This window comes from Platalea leucorodia, assembly GCF_965183815.1.
Source record: "Platalea leucorodia genome assembly, chromosome: W".
Lineage (NCBI taxonomy): Eukaryota > Metazoa > Chordata > Aves > Pelecaniformes > Threskiornithidae > Platalea > Platalea leucorodia.
Window position 1 is genome coordinate 32,409,518 of NC_138859.1, and position 23,948 is coordinate 32,433,465.

Here is a 23,948-nt window from a genome sequence, read left to right on the forward strand (position 1 = left end):
AATAATGACAAACTGATGTTTTAAAATAAAATGTAAGACTTCTCAAGGATCTGTACTCAGAAGTCACTCTGGCAAAGCAAAATGATTTTAGCTTTTAATAGCTTTCACTGTCACAACCACAACAGCATCTGAATTTCTTTCCCAATGCAGGAGTCCCAAAACAGGAGTTTTATTGCTGATGACAACAAGCAATGATTCACCAGGGTTTTCAGAAACATTTTAACATGCATCAAGACTTCCCAGTGAAAACAAACAAATGCATTTTTTGCAGGGATAATAGATCAGCCTAGGCAAAAATGTCTCCATACTAACTGCTTTGTCACGTATATATAGAGAAGGTGGTGCCACTTACTATTTTCAGTCTTATCTAGGCTTATCCTGTGTCTGCTAAGATTACTAATTCCCCAACAAAGAAACCATAGTATCAGACTGGACAAGCTCCTAGTTCATAACTTTCTTCTGAATCAGTATTGCATGTACATCAACGTAACAGATGTCAGTCAGCTTAATTTGTTTCTAACAAGCAGTTTCATGAACTAGAGTTCTAATAAAGCCTGCATACCAACAGATATGTATTCCATGTTTTATTATGTGCTCCATTTGAAGCTTTTCCTGTAGCTGAAGTACTTTAAAGACATCTTGTCCACAGGGATTCTCTAGTGCCCAACAGGACATATGTGCACAATGATATTTTTCCCCTAAGCAGGACCCCTAATAGGGTCTCTGTGTTCTGCCCAATGGCCAATTTTCACAAAATCTATTCACTTATATCAGTTTTGGTTAGAATCAACCACTGGGGACAAAGACACTTTCTGACTGCATGAGCCTCATTTTCTTAAGGAACCAGGCAAAAAAAGACTATGAAGAGGATCCCACCAACTCTCTCAGTTATTTTTTGCAGTGTCTACTTGCCCATACATCTGGGAAGGTCTTCCAAATATCTATCTGTCATCTTCCTTGTTACAACTTAAACTCAATATTTCCTATCCTCATGGTCATGAAGAAAACTGATTGTTCTCCTCTTCATAATCACTTTCCTTTTAAAAACCTATAGATGTATATTCTTTTTCACTCCTTTCTTTACTAAATTGAACAAACTCGGCCTTCTCAGCCTATCCTGAAATGATTTGCTTTACAAACTCCTTATAGCTCTGTTGCTCTTCTCAAATATCTTTCTAGATGGGTAGATTCGGTGTCCTAATCTGTATACACTATTCTAATAGATGCCTTCCCAGCAGCTAAAGTAATGGGGAAAAGATGCAAAAGTCTAACACAAAATTACTTCTGATCATAGACTGAATTTGCTTTGTTCTGCTGCATCATGCTGAGATTCTGTTTCAATATAGCCACTAAACATTTCTCTGCAACTGTGCCACTTAGCCAATAATTTCTCATTGTGCATTTCCACAGTCAGTGCATATGCACTTGACTTTATGAAATTTCATCTTCAATCATAATTCACTGGGAAACTGACACACAGGTAGACACACAAACTCATTCTGGAAGGTATTATTTCCCTTATTCACCAACTGATTATAGTAAAAGCAATTTACTTTATTAAGGACTATATGAAGTAATATGTAACTCTCATAGGCCAGCGAGATCTGGTTCATACTCTTCCATTGTTTGTTCCACATTAAGGACAGCAATTACTGTGAAGGCAAATTCAGATATTCATGCCCACTTCTTTACATAAACTAATTGCTATTCCTTGAAAAACACAGGTGCAGAAAGTGAGTCCATTTTATTAACAAATCAATCAGTCCTAAGCCCAATTCAACAATTCTTCCATATTACAAGAAAGCATTTAGGCATCTTAGAAGCCTGAGGCTTGGCCTTACGTCTTCTTGATTTCATTAGAAATTTAATAAAAGCAAGGGTTTAATTAAGTGATAAATATATCTAACAAAGATGAATGGACTTAAACACACATGAATACTTGGCTAAAACAGTGAGCCCCACACATGATCTCAATGTTTTGTAGGACTGGAACCACAATTTTCCATATAGTAGAATGAGTTACTCTATGTCTGTCCCACTGAAAGGCACTCCAGTCTTTCAGGGATATGTATTTAAACTAAAAAAACCCACAAAATCTTTCTTTATAACTGATCATTTTTCTCTGTACTTTGCTAAATCTAAACTGTAAGTAATCTAGAAAAACATGGTCAAAAAGCTGCACAGGCACCAACTCTGTTTCCTGAAGTTCATGAACTGAAAGTGCAATTGGGTGGGAAAATAACCGCATTCTTATATTCTGCTTTGGGTGCATCAATTCAGCTTAGAATTGAGCTGAAGTGAATATTCTGATCATCCTCACTTACAAGACTTAAGTTCACAGGCATGGTAGAGTCGTGGGGAATGTAAACTAGTCAAACTACATTAGAAGATGCGCTCCATGCATGGATCAAATGCACTTCTAGCTGCTAAAACATGTTCAGCCCACTGAATCAGACTAGAGTTAGTCCAAAGTCAAACCCATGTCACTGAGTGTGATGCACATAGTGTGGACATCATACTCTCACCACCAAATGACTCAGTAGAGAGAAGCACTCCTTTGTGCTCCACTACTTACTAAAAGAGACACAGCCAGCGACCACTGTTAGAGACAGGATAATGAGTTGGAAGGGTCCATTCCACGTTATGTTCTTATGATCTACCAATTCCTTATCATACATGTCCTATTTCACACCCATTAATGACAGGAAGCCATTAGAAGTTAAAACATTTTATATTAAGGAAACAGGAAGAGAGAGAAGGGAGTTAACAAGGTTTGGACAGTTTTAACTTACTTAGAAGACAGAAGCTATCCTTACTCACATGTATTGTAGGTTGACGTTTTTCACAAATGCCTGATGGGACACAAACCTTAAGCCTGAATCCACCACAGTCCTGTGAAAGTATATAAAACTTAGAATAGTTCATTTAAAATACAATGGAAAGAATAATGATAATGTTTAAAATAAGAATGTGGATGAAATATCAACTAGGTTGAACTGCAAGCTCTACAGCTGTCTTCTATAATGCAAAAAGTTAGCCCTACTTTTTCATGAGATCTGTAAATGCTTCTGCAAGAGAAATAAAGAAATAAAATTATCACATATACTTACAGATTTTTAAGTCCAACATAAAATCCAACTTCATTGTCATTGATACTTTCTAATTTCTGCTGGTTTGCGATGTAACTGTTGAAAAAGACAAAAAGCAAAGTAAGAAAGTGGCTCCTTCCATGGCCTTGATCAGAAGTCAGCAGTGAAGTCTGAAAGCTGGCAGTGGTTGCTGACCTACTGCACTGCATTTGGTTTACGTGGCAAGGTTTTGGTAGCAGGAGGGGCTGCAGGGGTGGCTTCTGTGAGAAGATGCCAGAAGCTGCCCCCATGTCAGACAGAGCCAGTTCTGCCCGGCTCCAAAACAGACCCACTGCTGGCCAAAGCTGAGCCAATCAGTGACGCTGGTGGTGCCTCTGTGATAACATATTTAAGAAGAGGTAAAAAATAAAACTGCTGCAAAACAGCAGCTAGGAGAGAGGAGCAAGAAAAACGTGAGAGAAACAACTCTGCAGACACCAAGGTCAGTGAAGAAGGAGGGGGAGGAGGTGCTCCAGGCACCGGAGCAGAGATTCCCCTGCAGCCTATGGTGAAGACCATGGTGAGGCAGGTTGTCCCCCTGCAGCCCATGGAGGACTGCGATGGAGCAGATATCCACCTGCAGCCCGTGGAGGACCCCACACTGGAGCAAGTGGATGTGACTGAAGGAAGCTGTGACCCTGTGGAGAGGAGCCCATGCTGGAGCAGTCCATTCCTGAAGGACTGCACCCTGTGGAAAGGGCCCATGCTGGAGCAGTTCTTGAAGAACTGCAGCCCATGGGAAGGACCCACGTTGAAGCAGTTTATGAAGGACTGTATCCCATGGGAGGGACCCCATCTCCCTGTCCTTATCTTGACCCACAAGCTTTTCGTCATATTTTTTCCCCTTGTCCTATTGAGAAGGGAGAGTGATAGAGCAGCTTGGTGGGGACCTGGCGGCTAGCCAAGGTCAACCCACCACATGCAATTAACACTGAGCTCTAGTTAAAGCACCTGCAGAGCAAAAGTGCTCATTAAAATCTTCCCCATCATTTATTATTGTGGTACAGGGCTGGAAGAGGAACAGTTGAGTTTTGCACAGGGGAAATGAGTTCATCAAGGAAAGAAGTCACCCCAAAGACACAACAAATAAAGATGCATTACAGTGTCACTGTTTTCCAGGACACTGCTTCATGGGTTTTAAAACAGGAAAAGGGACAACTTTCATGGTAGTAGTGGAGTTGCTCCCATTTACATTTGGGGGGGGCTGCCCTAGTCTTATTTCCCTCATTTTGTTCTTAATTTAATCACTCATTAAGTTAATTTTCTCCCTTTCACAAAGTAGTTGGAATTTTATTTTATAAGGTGTGGCAATAGGAAAACAGAAGAAAGGGAGGCTACACTTCATTATATTACATACACAAGTGGAAATTAAGAGAAGAGAAACTCATAACAGACCAAAGTACTGTCAGTCCTCTCACATACCGTGAATTTCTGCTTGAACCCCAAAAAGATGTGGGCATGCAAGCTGGTCTTTTGTATTATTACCATGCGAGATCTATGAATGACCAGTGACATCCCACCAATTGGAAATTAAAATGTTGTACAGATAATACATGGGATGATACATAGCTTATCTCTTCTGCAGACAGAAAAAAGTTTCACAGTACAAATCATGCTGTCCAGGAAGGACATGATCAGAGGAAAGTGCAATTCAACTGACCTTATGAGCAGAAACATAAGTCTGCTGTGGGAAATCACCTTGTCAAAGAGTCCATGCATTTCAAAAGATAACCCCAGTCACAGACAAATTGAAACTGAGATTCACTTGTGTTTTCATAAGCATCCAGAATTAAGCAAAGCCACAATACAGTATGTTTTCATAAACAGAAGGAGTATTTATTTTGCTAGAATAAAACTTGTTTTCACTTCAAGTGTTTCTTGTATTTAAAGGAACTCTGGTGAATTGGAGAAGAAAGTGTATTGCTTTCCCAAAGACAATAAAATCTACCATAGCTGGTGTTTTAGAGAAATCTTTTGTGTGCCCACATCCCAACAGAAGCTTGAGAATCCCAAGAGGTGGGCTGGGCTTACCTCCAAGCTGCAAAGCTGACTTAGGCTACGGTCTTGCTGAGCACCAGGAAAAGCAAAAAATTTCCCCTAACGGGATTCATTGTCTCTTGGGAAAAGTAAAGGCAGACAAAAGACAACATGTGATACTGGACAAAACACGTTACCACAGCATCATATGACATCAATGACTGCTCTGCAGGGCTTCTTAGGATAATATTAACATGGTGCACCCATTGTAATCTAAGTTTCCTATATATTTTGTGCCCTTTGTTAGATTTTTAAATGAATTTGATTTGATCTCTTGTGGTTTATTAATCTATTTTTCATTTGTTAGTTGATTTATGTATTGTGCCAAATAAAAACAATGAAGAAGTCTAGTAAAGGCTATCAGTCTTTCCACCTGAGTCCTGTAAGTGGATGATGATCTTACTGCCTCTGAATTTGCCCTGAAGAAGAACAGGGGATTTAATTAAGTCCCATCTTATCTGTTACTTAGACCTCACCATGCTAAAATACAGTTATGCAAGAAATATCAAAGGTATCTTCCTCACTCTGTTCTCAACATTCAACCAATGAGCACCCTGCAAGACCAGAAGGAGACAGGACAAATGCAGAAGAGCAGGAATGAAGGAAAACGGACAGAGAAACACAGAGGAAGAAGGGACTCAGAAGACTAAGGGTGAGTGAGCCAACAAGGGAAGGCGCCCCGTTGGACCTCTTGTTTGTGAACAGAGAAGGACAGGTGGGTGATGTGATGGTTGGAGGCCGTCTTGGGCATAGTGATCATGAAATGATAGAGTTTTCGATTCTCGGAGAAGTAAGGAGGGGGGTCAGCAGAACGGCTACCTTGGACCTCTGGAGGGCAGACTTTGGCCTGTTCAGGGGCCTGGTTGAGAGAGTCCCTTGGGAGGCAGCCCTGAAGGGCAAAGGAGTCCAGGAAGGCTGGATGTTCTTCAAGAAGGAAATCTTACAGGCGCAGGAGCAGGCTGTCCCCATGTGCCGAAAGACGAGTTGGCGGGGAAGAAGACCAGCCTGGCTGAACAGAGAGCTTTGGCTGGAACTCAGGAATAAAAGGAGAGTTTATGACCTTTGGAAGAAGGGGCAGGCAACTCAGGAGGACTACAAGGATGTCGTGAAGTTATGCAGGGAGAGGATTAGAAGGGCCAAAGCCCAACTGTAACTTAAACTGGCTACTGCTGTAAAAGACAACAAAAAATGTTTCAACAAATGCATTAGCAACAAAAGGAGAGCCATGGAGAATCTCCGTCCTTTATTGAATGTGGGGGGAAACAGTGACAAAAGGATGAGGAAAAGGCTGAGGTACTTAATGCCTTCTTTGCCTCAATCTTTAATAGTCAGACCAATTGCTTGCTGGATACCCAGCCCCCTGAGCTGGAAGACAGGGACGGGGAGCAGAATGAAGCCCCCATAATCCAAGGGGAAATGGTTAGCGACCTGCTACACCACTTAGACATGCACAAGTTTATGGAACCGGATGGGATGCACCCAAGGGTACTGAGGGAGCTGGTGGCAGAAGTGCTCACCAAGGCACTTTCCATCGTTTATCAGCAGCCCTGGCTAACCAGGGAGGTCCCAGTTGACTGCAGGTTAGCAAATGTGACTCCCATCTACAAGAAGTGTCGGAAGGAGGATCTGGGGAACTACAGGCCTGTCAGCCTGACCTCGGTGCCGGGGAAGGTTATGGAGCAGATCATCCGGAGCGCCATCACGCGGCACGTACGGCACAACCAGAGGATCAGGCCAAGTCAGTATGGGTTTATGAAAGGGAGGTCCTGCTTGACTAACCTGATCTCCTTCCATGACAAGGCGACCCGCTTAGTGGATGAGGGAAAGGCTGTGGATGTCATTTACCTGGACTTTAGTAAAGCCTTTGACACCATTTCCCACAGCATTCTCCTGGAGAAAATGTCTGCTCATGGCTTGGATGCGCGTACTGTTCGCTGGGTAAAAAACTGGCTGGATGGCCGGGCCCAAAGAGTGGTGGTGAATGGAGTCAAATCCAGTTGGTGGCTGGTCACGAGTGGTGTTCCCCAGGGCTCAGTATTGGGGCCAGTTCTGTTTCATATCTTTATCAATGATCTGGACAAGGCCAATAGCATCCTGGCTTGTATCAGGAATAGCGTGGCCAGCAGGACTAGGAAAGAGATCATCCCTTTGTACTCGGCACCGGTGAGGCCGCACCTTGAGTACTATGTTCATTTTTGGGCCCCTCACTACAGGAAAGATATTGAGGTGCTGGAGCATGTCCAGAGAAGGGCAATGAAGCTGGTGAAGGGTCTAGAGAACAAGTCTTATGAGCAGTGGCTGAGGGAGCTGGGGTTGTTTAGTCTGGAGAAGAGAAGGCTGAAGGGAGACCTTATCGCTCTCTACAACTACCTGAAAGGAGGTTGTAGCGAGGTGGGGGTCGGTCTCTTCTCCCAAGTAACAAGTGGTAGGACAAGAGGAAACGGCCTAAAGTTGTGCCAGGGGAGGTTTAGATTGGATATTAGGAAAAATTTCTTCACCGAAAGGGTGGTTAGGCACTTGAGCAGGCTGCCCAGGGAAGTGGTTGAGTCCCCATCCCTGGAGGTATTTAAAAGACATGTAGATGTGGTGCTTAGGGACATGGTTTAGTGGCGGACTTGGCAGTGTTAGGTTAACGGTTGGACTTGATGATCTTAAGGGTGTTTTCCAACCTGTGTCACATAGAAATATATTAGTGTATTACATTCTGTGGTAAACTTCAACTAGTGTAAAAGAGCTCAGCTCTCCTGAAGTTAATGAAGCAACCACAATTTACATCAGATTAAGATCTGAGTATGAGCAGACCATCTACAAAAAATGAAAATAAAAAAAAATATCAGTATTGGTCAACACTTGGAATATTGAAGCAACATAAATTCATAATCTTTCTTCCCCTATCTTTCTCTTATTGCATCCCTTAAAAAAAAAATAACAAAAAGAAAGTTCCACACTTTACTCTGAGCTGGTACTAGGCTGCTTATGGTGAATGATTTCTGACTTTCCATAACTGTACTTCAAGTAGGGACTCAGAAGAACTTTTGGCTAAGTGTAGCTACAAATTACTGAAAATAATAACTGTTATTCAATACATTTGTATACCACCCACTTAGTACAGAACATGACAATAAAGCAAATTTTACACAGTTGGAAATCCTTGAGGAGCAGACAGATTTAGATTACCACAAGCAGGTCAGGTTCTCTTATGCTTCCTTACTTGCTTAACAAATCTTTTTTAAAGTTAAATCTTTGCAGCTATTTCACAACAGTGAGAAAGAAAGAAGTAAAATGACTGTGGCTGTACACTTCAAAGGGAAGCTGTTCTTTTGTTTAATTTAAAGAGAGTTTTGAAATAAAAACTCTTCTCTAAGTGAAGTCTGTTTTTACCTTCTTCACAACTACTCTACCTTGATGTTATTTATCATCAAACATTAATACTCTAAAAGCTCCAACTTGCAGTGGGTGATGCTGAAAAATGCAATTTGCCTGCCTGTCCTTAAGAATATCCAGCCTGTTCTTTAATTGAACATTTTTTATTGTAGCACAGAAGAAAAACATCCTGAGTCATGGCTGGCTGAAGTCACATGAGGAGCTTGGAAGCTCCCACTACACACCACGATGTGTAGCACCACTAAAATCTGTCAGGATATTACCCAATCGGATCGCACTTATCAGCTCACAAATACCAATTATTGCCTCTAAACCAAACCCTCAGCTGTCTACAATACTATTCACTTGATTATACTATAGCATTTTTGTCTCTCCTTCAATGAGTCATCAGTAAACTATTTTTTATACTTTTAATTTAATGTCCCCTTCGTAAACTACTGATTCATTCTCATAAAGGCATTCAGAATCATATACTTACCAACTGCACATTGCAACCTACAATAACATGCTCATCTCGGCACACTTCAACAACTTAACTATTGAATAATATCACATATTCATATTTCACCACTTCTGCAACATTCTGGAAAGGATATTTTAAAATCCTATGGTAAAAGATTTAACTCTTTCAAATAACTTTTTTTTAAGAGAGTGGTCTTCATTTCCGTGCATTATACATGTAAAAAACTGTACAAAGTCAGTGAAGCAACTTTTGAATTATGAAAGAATGAAAAGAAATGAAAGCCATTTCTGCACTTTAAAACAGTTTAGATTCTTTTGTGCTTCAACAGTTCAAAAGAAGATTTCACTCTTAACTTTCAAATCTGACATGTCCATTTTCTTAAACTGAAAACATTTGGTCAGCAGAACTATATCTCCCTAACATATTTGATTTACTCTATTTTCTCTGGATTGATGTACATTAAGGTATATGACTCCATTTGGAGCTATACTGGAAAACCAGCCACATGCTAGTATCAGTGACATAGATGTAAGCAAATAACACTGTAATTCAGCTCCAGAAATATTTCTGTTGCCAGAAAACTCCCTTTATGGGAAAAATATTCTCTTAACACTCAAAAAAATAAATCAATTATATGTTTATCCCTAATTCATAAAGCTAGAAAAAAAAACTTCTGAAAATTAATAAACATTCCCTAGTGAAATGTTTCTGAACTTCAGGAAAACTTTTTATTCTGAGTTATTTTTTCACCAGATCTTTAGGAAAAAAGGCAGCACACTGCAGACATTGAACTGTCAGTAGATGAATTACCATTTAATGACAAGTCACATATGTCCCTAGTCTACACTACTGTGAGAGCTTTATGTAACATGCACAATTAAATACTACAAAATTCCCTAGTGCTGTATTTTCTTACAAACTCGAATATCAAATGAAGTTCATCAAAATATATGCTAAAGCTTACGGACATTTTCAGCACACCTGAGCTGATTTATGGTTATGCATCAAAATCATGAAAAACTTGTAGGCTGGACAAAATATTTGAACTTAGCAGATTCAAATAGGTTTCATTTGCAGTCCTGTTGAAACTGTTAGGAAATTCTCATTCCCTAACTATTGTACCAGTTGTCTTAATTGTCTCCTGACAAATTCTCAGTACGTCCTGCGGATTTTTTTGGATTTGTTTTTGCTTTTTTTTAAACTGTATTTCAAAAAGAGTAGAAAACTGATTGCCACTATCACAGGCTCCTGAAGTCATACTCCCATTTAGAGTACTTAACCATTAGTCACAGAAGACTATGGGAGGTAGAGCTGACAGAATTAACTCTTGGACCTTTGTTTGCAATCATCACTGACACACATTTTTTTTGGAGCAAATTCTTCACTACATATATCCCACATTCAGATAAGGTACTGTTTAGGACTATCTGGAACAAAGGCCAAGGTCACAGATTAAAGTTAGCTTCAAGAACTCCCTATTCTTGATCTGTGGCTGTTTCAACTGCAAGGAGGCGCCAGGAGTCATTCTGCTCCGTGCCAAGATGCTATGACTATCCAATTAGTAGTATCCAATTAGTAGCATGCAGATGCCATTGGGAATTGCTTCTCCAAAGCTGACATTCTGAACAATTAGCACCAATCCACCAGCTTAAAGCAGAAGAAAGCTGGAATTAAGTAGAGATCCCAGTCTTGTTTTGACACTGCAGGAGTGGATCCATACTCTTGCTTAAGACTGCAACTCCCTGGGAAATGGAAAGCCCATGGTTTGCCAGCTAACCTTAGTTCACTCCTTACAGTATGCAAACATTAAGGCAAAAGTAAAAATAAATTAATATGACCACAATGCAGAATTTAAGAAAACAGTTACTATATTTAGAAAATGGGAATATGAAATATAATGCACCCTTGGGCTTACTTATACTTTTCTACAAAACACATTTCCCCCACTGTGTATGAAATAATCTCTGCAGACTGACAGGAAGGGGCTTAAATTCCTGTACAGACCCTTTATAATATATACACAAAAAATCACACATTAAATAAACATACAAAAGGAGAACAATGAATGTGGCTGTTTATTAGTTCTTGATAGAGAGTTGACATAAGAATTTAAAAATTTTCTTTTAAATTTGGCTTGCTAGGAAGAAAGGACATCTTCAAGGAATGAATAAATACAAAGAAATATATGTGACAATTCTTTCTCCTATAGAGTCACCTAGTGCAATGACTTTTCAGAGACTAGTAACACAATCTCTCTTTTGCAGCACTTGCATACACCACCTCTGTAGCTGTCACTGGCCTTGATGCAAATGAGACTGACAAAACATCAGTTCCATAATAGTGCAGTAAGATCGATCCTAACCATCCTTTAGACACATCTTTTCAGGTCTTTCAGTGAATCAAAACATTAAAGCATCTTGGTTGATGTCAAAAACCTTGAATTCTTTTTTCCCCAGGCACTCATGTTCAGGCAGTGACTTTGTAGAAGGGATGTCTTAAGAGTTAGATAAGCACTTGCTGACATAATTCAGTGTGCTTTACAACATTTAAGTCCTTTTCCTATCTTCAAGTTATGATACATTCAGTATTCCCTGACTGATTCAACAGAAGAAATTCCCTCAGAAACTCCCTCTGAAGCCAGTCTTCTTCCCAAGTATATTATTTCCACTGTTTGACATTAATAAGTAGCTTTGTTCAGTTAAAAATTACTCTCTCTTGTAATGTTAAATACTCTGTTCAGTCTTTTCTGATATTCATTGAATCAAGACATGTTTGTACCTGCTACACTTTCTATTGTCTCATTCATTGCATGCAATATACCTCAAGCCAAACAGAACAAAAGGTAGTACTTCCAAATGACGGAATGAAACTGCAAAGCTTAAAGCCATCTATCCAGAAAAATCCATCTATATCCTGTTAATGCATTAATTTTGCTGAATAATTTGACTCCTGACATCTCAAACAACATTCTCCTTTCCATAAGTCAGCAAAAATGTTCCTTTTTCTCTTTTTATTTGTCTGAAGAGTCTACATATGGTCATAGTCTCCATTATTTTTTTCTTTGCAATTATTAAATAGAGAACTCAATTTGTAGATATTTTTCTGTTCTTCAAATGGTACCATCTGCTGCCTTAGTTCACAACTCATTTCCTAGCCTCTTTCTCAAGACTTGTGAAACATTCTGTGTAGCCCTGACCACAGATATTTGTCATCTCCAAGACATATCTTGTCTCTTAATGGAAGACATTTAATTTTCATATTGTTACTAAAACATTCCAAAAGGGCTACAGATTGTCTTTCTATATTTCCATTATATTAACTCTCTTGATGTTTACCTCAGCTTTCTAGGCCCAGAACAGGTTGCCACCTTCTGCATATCAACACCTATATTACCATTTATATTTAACCAATACATTATTGGAGAACATTTCAACAGCATTAAAATTGCTCCTCTGTTAAAGCATTTCAGAGGCACTCTTTATTCTTCCACATTTATGTGCTCTTTACAGTTCCCTATTTCACTTTCTATTATCACATTTATTTCCATTCCATTCTCTGTCCTGTATAGTCCATTTCTGCTCATTTTAATTGGCCTATCTTTTTAATTTATAGCTTCTTCCACTAGTATTCCTAAAAACAGCACTTCACCTTCACTTGAGGAATCCCATTCTTCACTTAATACAAGCATTTTCTTGCTTGCATTGCATATTTTAGCATAATGATGTGTTTATTACACTTCCTGCACATTTGTCACTACCCAGAGCATTTCTAATACTCATGCTGACTGACATATTGCTGCCACTGTTTCCATAGCTTTTCATATTCCTCTACTTGGTCAATTTAATTTCTGGGAAATTCTCCCTTGCAATGGTGCACACAGTAAAACATCGTGCATCTTTCATCCAGGTTATTTGTATTTCTGTTTGTTTTGCTGCTTGGTATGTACATATTACCTTTTCTAGAGCGCAATCAAATTGACTTTGTTGTTATACTTCATGAAAATTTACTCTTTTGTAAGTGTTCATTTTCTATTTTGACATCATTTTAAGTCTTTGACGATCTCTATTGGTTTCCCTTCAAACTTTGTTCTCATCCTGCATGTACCTCTTTCACAAGGTATTATTTGGTACAATGGTCTTCAAACTTTTTCACTATTTCTGCAAAAGCTGCCTTCTCCTTACCCACCACAATTTTAATGGCATTCTTCATTTACCTTTACAGCTTTTGTCTCTGCCACTGCTTAAGAGCAGACTAATATTTTTCTCATCGTCCAGCCTATTTATCCTTATGTTTTTCCTAATTATGCAACACTGCTGCACACACCCTTCAGAATTCCTCCAATCTACACACCTTCCAGCATTCCCCTAACCCTCAGGATGGGTGAAGCGTTCACCTGCAATTACATCAGATCAAGCTGCCAGTTCAAATAACTACAACTCTTTAGGGTTGTCATCTCCTAAACCTTTCACTTTAGATACCAACTGTGGAGAGCAAAACTGCTTCAAGATAAACTGTTTATTAAAAATCATAATAAGATGCAAAGTGCTGTACAGCAGGCAAAAACTGCATATAAAAGCATACTGAAGAGGAGGGAACAACTGCCCTGTCTCCACACAGACATGAACGCCATGGAGAGTTGCAAGAAATGTTCAGGGCAGGGAAGATCAAAACGATCTTTCTTCCACCTCCTCCCACCTTCAGGACAAGTGGTAACTATTTCTGTAGCTGTGCCACCTAGGTCCATGCCCTCCAAAAAACATGGGCTTTGGGCAACAAGACAGCCACAGCACACAAACACGGTCCAGAATCTGTAGTGATGTCTAGTGCTGAAAAAAAAAACCCAAAAGTTCTATCCAGCACTAATATTTTTCCACTTTGGTATCTTTATGCCACATATGGATTTGTGCCAATTCAAACTGTTTGTAAATCTATTTGAACCTAATGTGAAAAGTTCAAACTTTTGTGTACACGTATAAATACGAGGCATATACAGTATTCAAAATATACTTACATTGCTACCACCCTAAACTTGAAAATACTTTGGCATATGCTTAAGTACACTGCATAGTTATCCACATAGAAGTTAACAGAACTGCTCCTAGTAGGAGAGCTCAATATATGTGTTTACAAGCTGAGGATCACTGCATGCATATTGTATTCCAAAACTAATTTTTAAAAAGTTAGGAAGAGACGAGACTCAAGGGGGGAATAAGAAATGAAAAAGCAACAGATTATTTACCTCCCTATCCACAAAAGGGATTTTACTTTCCTTAAACAGACCCATATTCACCAAATAGGTTCAGCTGGAAAAAAAAGAAGAAGAAAAAAAAAAAAAGACATGTCTACGTGAGGTAGAAGACCACAGATTTGGAGGAAATGCTGGAAATAATGTTCAACTATTATCCAGGAATATCAGGTTCAATTCTTCCCTCTTCCTGAGGGAATGTAATCCCAGTCTCCCAAATGATACCATACTATAAAGCAATCAGAGAGGGCAGTCGCAGCCTTACCTGTTCATGCTGTTATAATTTTTGTCATAATTGAACATTCAGTGGAGCAGGAACAGGATTCAGCTGTCTCACTATACAAATAAGTATCACAGTCACTTAGCTAAACAGACAGTTCTGCTCACTGACCCAAAAGCATATTTAAGTATTCCACATGAATTTAGGCAACTCTGACAGGAAGAATCAAGACAAATCCACATCTGTATGCCATATAGGACGGTAGTTAAGATGCTGACATGCAAGACCTTAGTTCAAACCCATGCTCTGAATCAAGCAGAGCAACCCTGCACAATACTCTGCTGAAATGGTTTGTTTTGGACCACACAGTTTACTCCACAGCATGATGCTGTTTGCTAGAAGGGAGGTCTTGCTTTCCCCACTCAGTGAACTAAGTCCCCAAAGTTTTCTTATAGTCAGTGGAGAGAGAGGGGGGCGCTTACATCAGATAAGTAAGTAGATTTGCAGTAAGAATCTAATTTAGGCCTTCTGAATTACTTCCTGGAAGAGGCGGACTCTCCATTGCTGGCAGGAGAGTAGCCAGCTGAGTTAAGTACCTTTGCTACACAGTTCATAGAGACTTGCTAGATTTTAAATGCTGAGGTCTGGGACAGTCCCAGACATGCTTAGCAAGTCCAGCATATGACACTAACAGCATATGCTGTGAAAAGTCCCCCATGCATGCCCAATAAGTCTGACATGCCCAGTATGCACACATGATTTATCTGCATATGCTTGCTGTGCAGTCTGGCATTTAGAAAATCAAACAGTTGTTGCAGAAGTATGGGGAAAAGTCACGTCCTATATGCTCTTCATATAGAATACAGCATCTGACTGTGTAATATAGGATGTCCATGTTACACAGAATATCTGCTTAATATGGCCCTAATTATTTTTATATGTATGGTTCAGAAATGAAAAAGGTAAAAAATATTTTGTTTAAATCTAAAACCAAAAGATTTCTGTTGTCTGAAATGCCAAACCAAGATGAAAAAAAAAAAACTTGCCCAGCCCCAATTAGAGTTCTATCAACAGATTCTCCCATAAGAAGCTTAGAAGTGTTACCATTTCACTGTTTCTGTTTCAGCAATGGACTAACTTTGATTAATTGCTTGTCCTTCTTTTCTTTATACATCAGACAAATGTATATAGTGAACTAGTGAATCTAATACAAGCTTCTGTAGCAATTGCAACTGCCGCTGTTTTGCACATGGAACTACTGTGCAGGTTCATTTAAATATGGAATTATTTGAAATTTTGTAAAACACCCCTCTAAAATACTCAATCTCAACTTCCTCTTGCCTTGACATATTTAGTCTTCACACAGCAGGAAAACACTTGGGATCCAAGAAAAGCCCCAAGCCAAAAATAAATCACATGATGGACTAATAGGCCTCAAGAATACCCCTACTCTTCCAAATTTATAAAAAAAAAAGGCAAGAAAATGCTTGAATCAAAGTTCTTTTCATCCTTAGCATATGTCCTCTAAACTATTCTACATTGGTGAAATGCTAATTTCATTGACGTTTTGCCACCAATTTTAACAAGGCCAGAATTTGAGCCTTGGCTTCCCCTTAAAATAAAAGGCGTCTAAGTATCTTGCTGGATCAGGACCAGTAGGCTTAGCAAAAGGCTGGTTCAAGTCACACCATTTAGAGATTATGATCTTTTAAACTGCTTTTACAAATGTCTTGGGTCTTGTGTCTGCCTTGTTCTACTTTCTCTTAGTTCTGCAAAAAAATTTTGTTTCTTCAGGCCCTGCTTAGAACTAAGGAATATTGACCTGAAATCTGATCTTCAAGAATGTCAGAAACAAGAGTAGCTGACCTGGTATTAAATATATTTAATCATTTCAGCTATAACTGAAACATCAGTCAATACAAGTCATTTTATTCCAGGAAAATTTTTAAAAATATACATAGTCACAATAGAATTTTCATGGCATGGCTCCTTTCCCATAAGTGCATTATGATTCTGTAATGTTATGGTTAATAGTAGCTATATAAGAAACGAGATCTCCATATGCATATTGCAGGGGATGTTAGTTTGGTTTGCTTTGCTTTATGCAGTTTCTGAAAACTTAGTCTCACAATCAAAAAGGAATTAAGGCGCATCCCCAATATATTTGATTTCAATAGCAGCTATGTGCCTACATACATTTGTATAAGTAGATCTTTTTGTAAATGCAAACAGTGTCCAGTAATAGATTGTATTCACATCCCATGAAGCATAGGCATATGGCTTTCAAACCTCTATGAATTTATTTCTCTATTTGAATTACACATAAATGATAAGTTAATACAAAGAGTGCTTCACTTTTTAAAGGACAGTTTTCAAAGAGAGGTTTTCCAAATATAACAAGCTAAAGATACATTTAACATCAATAAAGTATTGAGAGGGTTTTTAAAGTTCTCTGCTCTATTTTTCATCATTTTTATGCTTCATTACCTACTATATTCATCCAGCTTGGGCAAAGAATTCTACTAGCCACCTTTATTGACATGATGTTAGATATTGCTGCAGTGACAGGTGACAAACACTGGAAAGAGAGAACTGCAATCCAAAACGTACGTTATTTTTCCCCTCTTATTTTAAAACTAATTCAAAATGGAGAAATAAAACCTTTATTTAGTTATGTAAAAGTTTTTGGTTTAGAGTGATTCGAGATCTAGAATCTCAATAGGCTGCTTTCTCTCTTATACTTTCAGCATAAAAATAATAAAGGAAAAATAGAATCTGAAAAATCTGGTAAATGCCATTCTAAAGATATTGGAAGCTGGACTCTGGGCCTTCTGTTTTCTCATTAGTATGGAAAGAAGTAGAAGTTTCATGAAAACATATTCTAGACCAAAGCCTCAAATTCATACAAATTACCTTCATTTTAGTATATAAATCCCAAACCTCTCTTAAAACTCGAGTGGCTAAAGACATACAACTACAGGTAATGTCTTGCCAGCCCAATCCTGCACAACACTGAACACCTGAAGGATGCTGCCCTCCTCCAGCAAGAGCCAGCTTGCACTGTCTCAGCCTGCCAGAGACAACCCCAGATAAGTTCCCAAGGAGCCCCATGAGTCCTCACTGACTGGAAGAACAAGGATTAAAACAAGGGATGCAAAAGGTTACCTGAGAGCAAAAGGAAACCAGAATATATAAAACCCTATAGTTTGTGATATTTGGGGTATTTTTAGAGCCTGGAAATTACAAAACTGATTTTCATAATGCTTATTTTCAACTCACCATAACCAACTAAGATCTTTAAAGGAACATGAAAAAAAATGGACAGATTCCTAAAAGGAGCTATTGTATTACAACTGTCCAAAATCCCTTTAATAATTTGTAGCCCGATGCCTTGCATTTTACTGTAACATTCCAAAACACCAGAAATAAACATTAAATCCAGCCAAGCTGTGCCATCCTGCACAGCCAAAAGTGTTTTCAGAAGGAAGGGAATGGGGGTTGAGAAGCTCTCTTGACAGTTTTATAATATATTTAATCTACAACAGAGTCTAAAATTCTAAAATGAGAGAGACCCATAATACCAACAGCACTGAGCTTCATATGAATTTAAACATGCTTTTTTTTTTTTAGCACAGGCTCACATGACTTGTTAAATAATTTACTCTATAAATTACTTATCCTGTCTTATTTATTAACAATTCTAGAGTGCTTTATATAACTCCATTAGAAATTTACTTTGTGGTTTTGAAATATATACACTACACAATCACCTCTCTCTTTTACAAGGGAAGAGCTAAAGTCACCTACTATTTTGTTGAGAAGCAGTTCTTCCTGAAATACACCAAATAATTTCAAACCTCATTCATCTGAATAATCATAAGACAACGTATTAATGACTTGATACTAGAGCTGCCAAATTAGGCCAGGAATATACTTGCACTGCAAGAAGATACTTTGACAGCAAGGACTATGAAGAGTCATATACACTGAGATATACTAACAGTACATTTTACTTAAAGACAAAATATTAGATCAGGCTTTTTACAAAAAATCCTGAAAACTTTTGAAAAGACTCATTTACAACTGTATTAATATTTTTGCTCAAGTGATCGTGCTTAGAATTACTCATGTGCCATTGTACCTATAGTGTATGGATTTAACAATATTTATATATTAATTTTACTCTCATCATTCTTCCTCCTTAGCTCTTGGTTTGAGCTTCAATGGCTGATTTCATGATTTTAATTCAGGCCTCACTTTGGAGTTCACTTTATCTCTAATAACATCAATACTACAAAACAATTATTATGATTAAGCTGTCTTATTACAATTACAATTACAATTTTAGCACAGGCACATGCTTTCCAGACTGAGACCAGTACATGTCAGCACCCTAAGCAACAGGACAAAAATCTAATCTTATTGGCTACTCATGGATTGGACAGGCATACTCTTTGCTGGGTAAAAAACTGGCTGGATGGCCGGGCCCAAAGAGTGGTGGTGAATGGAGTTAAATCCGGTTAGCAGCCAGTCACAAGTGGTGTTCCCCAGGGCTCAGTATTGGGGCCAGTTCTGTTTAATATCTTTATCAATGATCTGGACGAGGGGATTGAGTGCACCCTCAGTAAGTTTACAGACGACACCAAGTTGGGAGGGAGTGTTGATCTGCTGGAGGGTAGGAAGGCCCTACAGAGGGATCTGGACAGGCTGGATCAATTGGCCAAGGCCAACTGTATGAGGTTCAACAAGGCTAAGTGCTGGGTCCTGCACTTGGGTCACAACAACCCCATGCAACGCTACAGGCTTGGGGAAGAGTGGCTGGAGAGCTGCCTGGCAGAAAAGGACCTGGGGGTGTTGGTCGACAGCCAGCTGAACATGAGCCAGCAGTGTGCCCAGGTGGCCAAGAAGGACAATAGCACCCTGGCTTGTATCAGGAATAGAGTGGCCAGCAGGACCAGGGAAGTGATAGTGCCCCTGTACTCGGCCCTGGTGAGGCCGCACCTTGAATACTGTGTTCATTTTTGGGCCCCTCACTACAAGAAGGACACTGAGGTGCTGGAGCGTGTCCAGAGAAGGGCAACAAAGCTGGTGAAGGGTCTAGAGCACAAGTCTTATGAGCAGTGGCTGAGGGAGCTGGGGTTGTTTAGCCTGGAGAAGAGGAGGCTGAGGGGAGACCTTATTGCTCTCTACAACTACCTGAAAGGAGGTTGTAGCGAGGTGGGGGTCGGTCTCTTCTCCCAAGTAACAAATGATAGGACGAGAGGAAATGGCCTCAAGTTGTGCCAGGGGAGGTTTAGATTGGATATTAGGAAAAACTTCTTCACCGAAAGTGTTGTCAAGCATTGGAACAGGCTGCCCAGGGAAGCGATTGAGTCCCCATCCCTGGAGGTATTTAAAAGATGTGTAGATGTGGTGCTTAGGGCCATGGTTTAGTGGTGGACTTGGCAGTGTTAGGTTTACAGTTGGACTCGATGATCTTAAGGGTCTTTTCCAACCTAAATGATTCTATGATTTTATGATTCTATTAGAGGCACAGGATTTTGGAAATCTGTCTTTTATCCATCAGAAGAGAAAACTGTGCAAAAACAACTAGGAAGGGGACGAGTGAGGAAGATATAACTAAGAAAAGCACCAGGCAGAAATACTCCTATGTCCTCCCATAGTTTCAGCAGCTGAGTCTCACAGGGCTGATGCAAAAGTGTTCTGGAGGTCTTTCTGCTGATTTCAGTGGATTTGGATGGTGATCCAACTAGGAATAAAGTAATACCTGGACTGGAAAGAGAGTGTTTATTAAGCTCTAAAGTGCTATTTATCTATGGGCCAAAATAGAGTCAAAGCACCCAGGTACCAAGTGGTGGAGGCTGTTCAATGCGTGGGAAACTGCAGCTGTTATTCCTACCAGCACTATCCCAGCTTTCTCTCCCACTTCTCGGAGCCAAGGGGAAAGCTGTGCTGCCCACTCATACTCTGCCTGCTCAGTGTCATCCACCTGGCCCACAGCCAACCCTTTGCACCATCATGGGTTTCACATGCCCAACCCAACCATGCAGTATCCCACCTGCAAAATTCCCAGTGCACATGGCCTTCTTCCCAGATGAGGATCTTTACTCAGGCAACATTCCCAGGGAGTTGGTGGATGTTTTGCCTAGGACTGTGGGACCCACTCCAATCAAGAGCAGGTCATAAGCAATAAATGAAGGATTAGTCTCAAAAGACATTCAGGAAATATAAAGGAATATATTACAAGAAATTAAGTGTCTTATGCTTTTCTCACTCTCATTTGTACCAAGAGTAATTCTACCAGAGATCAATGGAATTGTGTTCCTGTAACTACAGAACATATAAAAGAAAAATCAGGCCAGAGGCTTCCTAAATAAAATGCATGCTACAGCCTCTTAAACTGGTTGCTTAGCTAGAATAAACAAGATCTGCAGTGTTAAAAAATATGTTTTCACATTCTGTATCTACCATATTAGAAATGCTTCCTTACATATTTATTATTTGCTAAGTTCCCACAATGAAATAATGTGGCAGCTGCAGGAGTCCAATTTTTAATTTATATCTACAAACTAATTAAAGGGCCTTCATGCTTTATGAAAGAGCATCTTAAATACGTGCAATAGTATCTCCTGAGAAATTCAGTACTCCAAATTATTTTTAGATCATCAAACACAACATGCAATGTCACAGAATGATACAGTAAAAATTGAAAAGAAATATAAACACAGAAAAAAAATAAAACCCAAAAATATCAATGCAAAATGACTGGACATGTTTTAAGTAAGTTGATCATGTCTAGCATATATATTTACATATGCATTTTTTTCTCTGATCTTTTAAACAGAGCTTAAGTTCTAGAGGAAAATTGCTGAGTTACCTCCAAATTGAACATATCGGATAACTAGGCTAGCAAAGCTTATAAAAATGAGCAACGATGCATAGCTTGAAGCATTTTTTTTAATTAAACAATCCATAGAATATTAAACAAACATCTGAAACAATAACTGTTGTAACAACTTAAAAAGATATTACTTCATTCTCTTAGGTTCTAAAAATCTACCGAAGGTAGGCCCTATATGAGTAGAAGAAATGAATGTCTCCAGCTTTTTCCCCACACATACATGGGGAAATGCAGCAAACTATAAGAAAATGCAGCAAGGTAGCCCAAGAGCTAGAATTAATCTGAAGTCACACCAAATTTAATGGCATTTTCACATTGTTTCTAAAAGAAACTGAAAAAGAGAAGAAAGGAGAAGAAGGGAAAGAGTTAGAAATCTGTATATATTTTGAAGGGAAATATTCTGTTATCTTTTATATTAAAAATGTCATGGGAAACAATGCAGAAACAGCAGGTGCTGGGGAAGATGGAAATGGAAAGAAACAGCTGTAGAGGGTTTTTTTTCCCATATCTATCATCTACAAATCTGGTATCCAAAATTTTTGCTCATCAAGTCTTTGCAGCTTTTCTCAGGCAAAGTACATAGATTCCAAAGAGCTGTAAAGAGGATGCAGGACTGAACACAAAAAGCTACTGGATTCCTTTACTGAAATCATTTGCAGTCAAACAAGGTTGGAAATGCCACATGGGAAAAACCAAACAAAAAAACCTTCCTCACTATTAATGAGGGTTTTCTAATGCTCCAACACTTGCTGAGAGCGCAATGTTCATTCTCCTGCAGACAGTATTTTCTCCTTACAGCCACCTTATAGGGAAGGGCAAAGCAGGCTCGCGTGCCTATGGCCAGGGCAGGGAAGCTAGTTTGCTCTCCCTTCTATCAGAATGTGCTGCATCGCTTTCTCCCCCCCCCCTTTTTTTTAATAGAAAAAGAATATAAAGTGGAGATCTGAGAGGGAGGATGGCCACCCACCAAACTCTCCATTCGCAGGAATAAACAGAGGGAGCAAAAATTAAAAAAAGAAAAATAAAAAACCTTTCCAAATCTGCTGCCGACGCAGAAGCGAGATTTGGGTGGTGCGCACTCCACCCCACCCCCCCAGCAGATGTAGGAGCCGGAGGCGGCAGCTCGGCTGCGCGCTTCTGCAACCCCAGGTATTTCCGCGGACCCGCGACCTCTGCGCTGACCTTCCGCTGCGCCGCTTCACTGCCCGTCCCGCTCCCAGGAAATCGTATCGTGGGTAACTAGGATTTATCATCTAAATGGGTTCGAAATGATATCTCTGGGAAGTCAAGTTCAAATTAAATCACACTGGACTTTTAGGCTTCCAGCTGGAACATCAGTCCGCGGAGCAAGTGCATTTCAGCGCAGGGAACTTCCCCTCTGCCCGCCATCCCCATGTCGCTCCGGCGGCTCCATCCCCGCCACCCCCGCGCCCGGGACTGGGGCCGGGTCGTACTCACATCTCGGTGACATTGTCGCCCTCGGCGCTCCGCTGCGGCACGGGGAAGGAGATGATGCCTGGCGCCGGCTCCGCGCACCAGATCCGCCAGGAGCTGCAGCGGCAGGACGCGGGGCAGCCCAGCGCGCCCCACCAGGAGCCCAGCACCAGGCAGCACAAGCCCCACAGCCGCGCCAAGCCGGGCCCCGGCCGTCTTCGCCGCCAGGACGCCATGCCGCCCCCGCTCACTCCAGCGCTGCCTCGACGTCCTCCACCTACCGCCACTGCCGAGGAGCACGACCGGAGGGTGCGCAGCCTTCGGAACCGCGGGCGAGCACCCTGCGGCCAGAGTTCACATGGACGCACCGCAGCCGCCCTGGAGGCTTTGCGGGGCGGCGGGACCAGGCGCTGCTGCGGGACAGAGACGGAAAGGCGTGATGAGAGGCGAGAGGGGCTGCCGGCACGGCACGGCACGGCGTGGCGTGGCGCGGCCCGCCCTAGTACCTGCCCTGGCCCCGCGGGCGGGCAGCGGCGCCGCCTGACCCGCGGCGGTTACCGATGATGCTGCAAAACGCGCGGAGCGGCCGAGACAGGTGGCAGAGGCAGCGCTTCTACCTGCGGGGGTTCAGCCGATCGCTGCCCGCGGTGAAGAAAGAATGGAAGAAACAGCACAGGTCGCAGCGGAAGCGGAACGCAAGGCGCTGTGCTTGCCGCTTTGCGCACCGTATCCTCCTCCCTCCAGCTGATAATAAAGCAGCCGCAGCTCTTGCTCCAGCCCAAGCCCGGGAGCTGCCGGCAAAGTGACGTGAAGCTGACGTAAAGATGGGCAAAAACTTCGCAAAATGAGCCTGAAATCTAAAAAAAAAAAAAAAAAACAAACCAACAGAAAAACAGGGACAGAGAGAGACAAAAGCAACAAGGCAGGGAGGAGGGAGGAACTGAGAAAGTGAGAGAGAAGAAAATGAAGGTGGGGGAGACGGAGAGAGACATAGACACGAAGAGCAGGAGGAGGAGAGGGAGGGAGAGGGACAGGGTGAGAGAGGTGGCGAGGAAGAGAGAGAGAAGGAGGGACACTGAAAGGGAGGGAGAGAGGGAGAGAGATGAGGGAGAGGCAGAGTGATGCAGAGAGAGGGG

The 23,948-nt window shown here is 40.8% G+C and overlaps 1 protein-coding gene across 1 annotated transcript in view; it reads right to left on the reverse strand.

Annotated features, from left to right (window-relative positions):
• LOC309601796 (BDNF/NT-3 growth factors receptor-like) overlaps positions 1–23,048 on the reverse strand; it is a gene marked incomplete at both ends in the record, with an annotated part of 230,630 nt that extends 207,582 nt beyond the window's left edge. The window contains 3 exons of the mRNA XM_082334926.1: positions 2,821–2,892; positions 3,111–3,185; positions 22,837–23,048. Of these exons, the coding sequence (XP_082191052.1) occupies positions 2,821–2,892; positions 3,111–3,185; positions 22,837–23,048 (359 nt within the window). The remainder of the gene's footprint in view (positions 1–2,820; positions 2,893–3,110; positions 3,186–22,836) is intronic.
• Between the last annotated feature and the right edge of the window lie 900 nt (positions 23,049–23,948).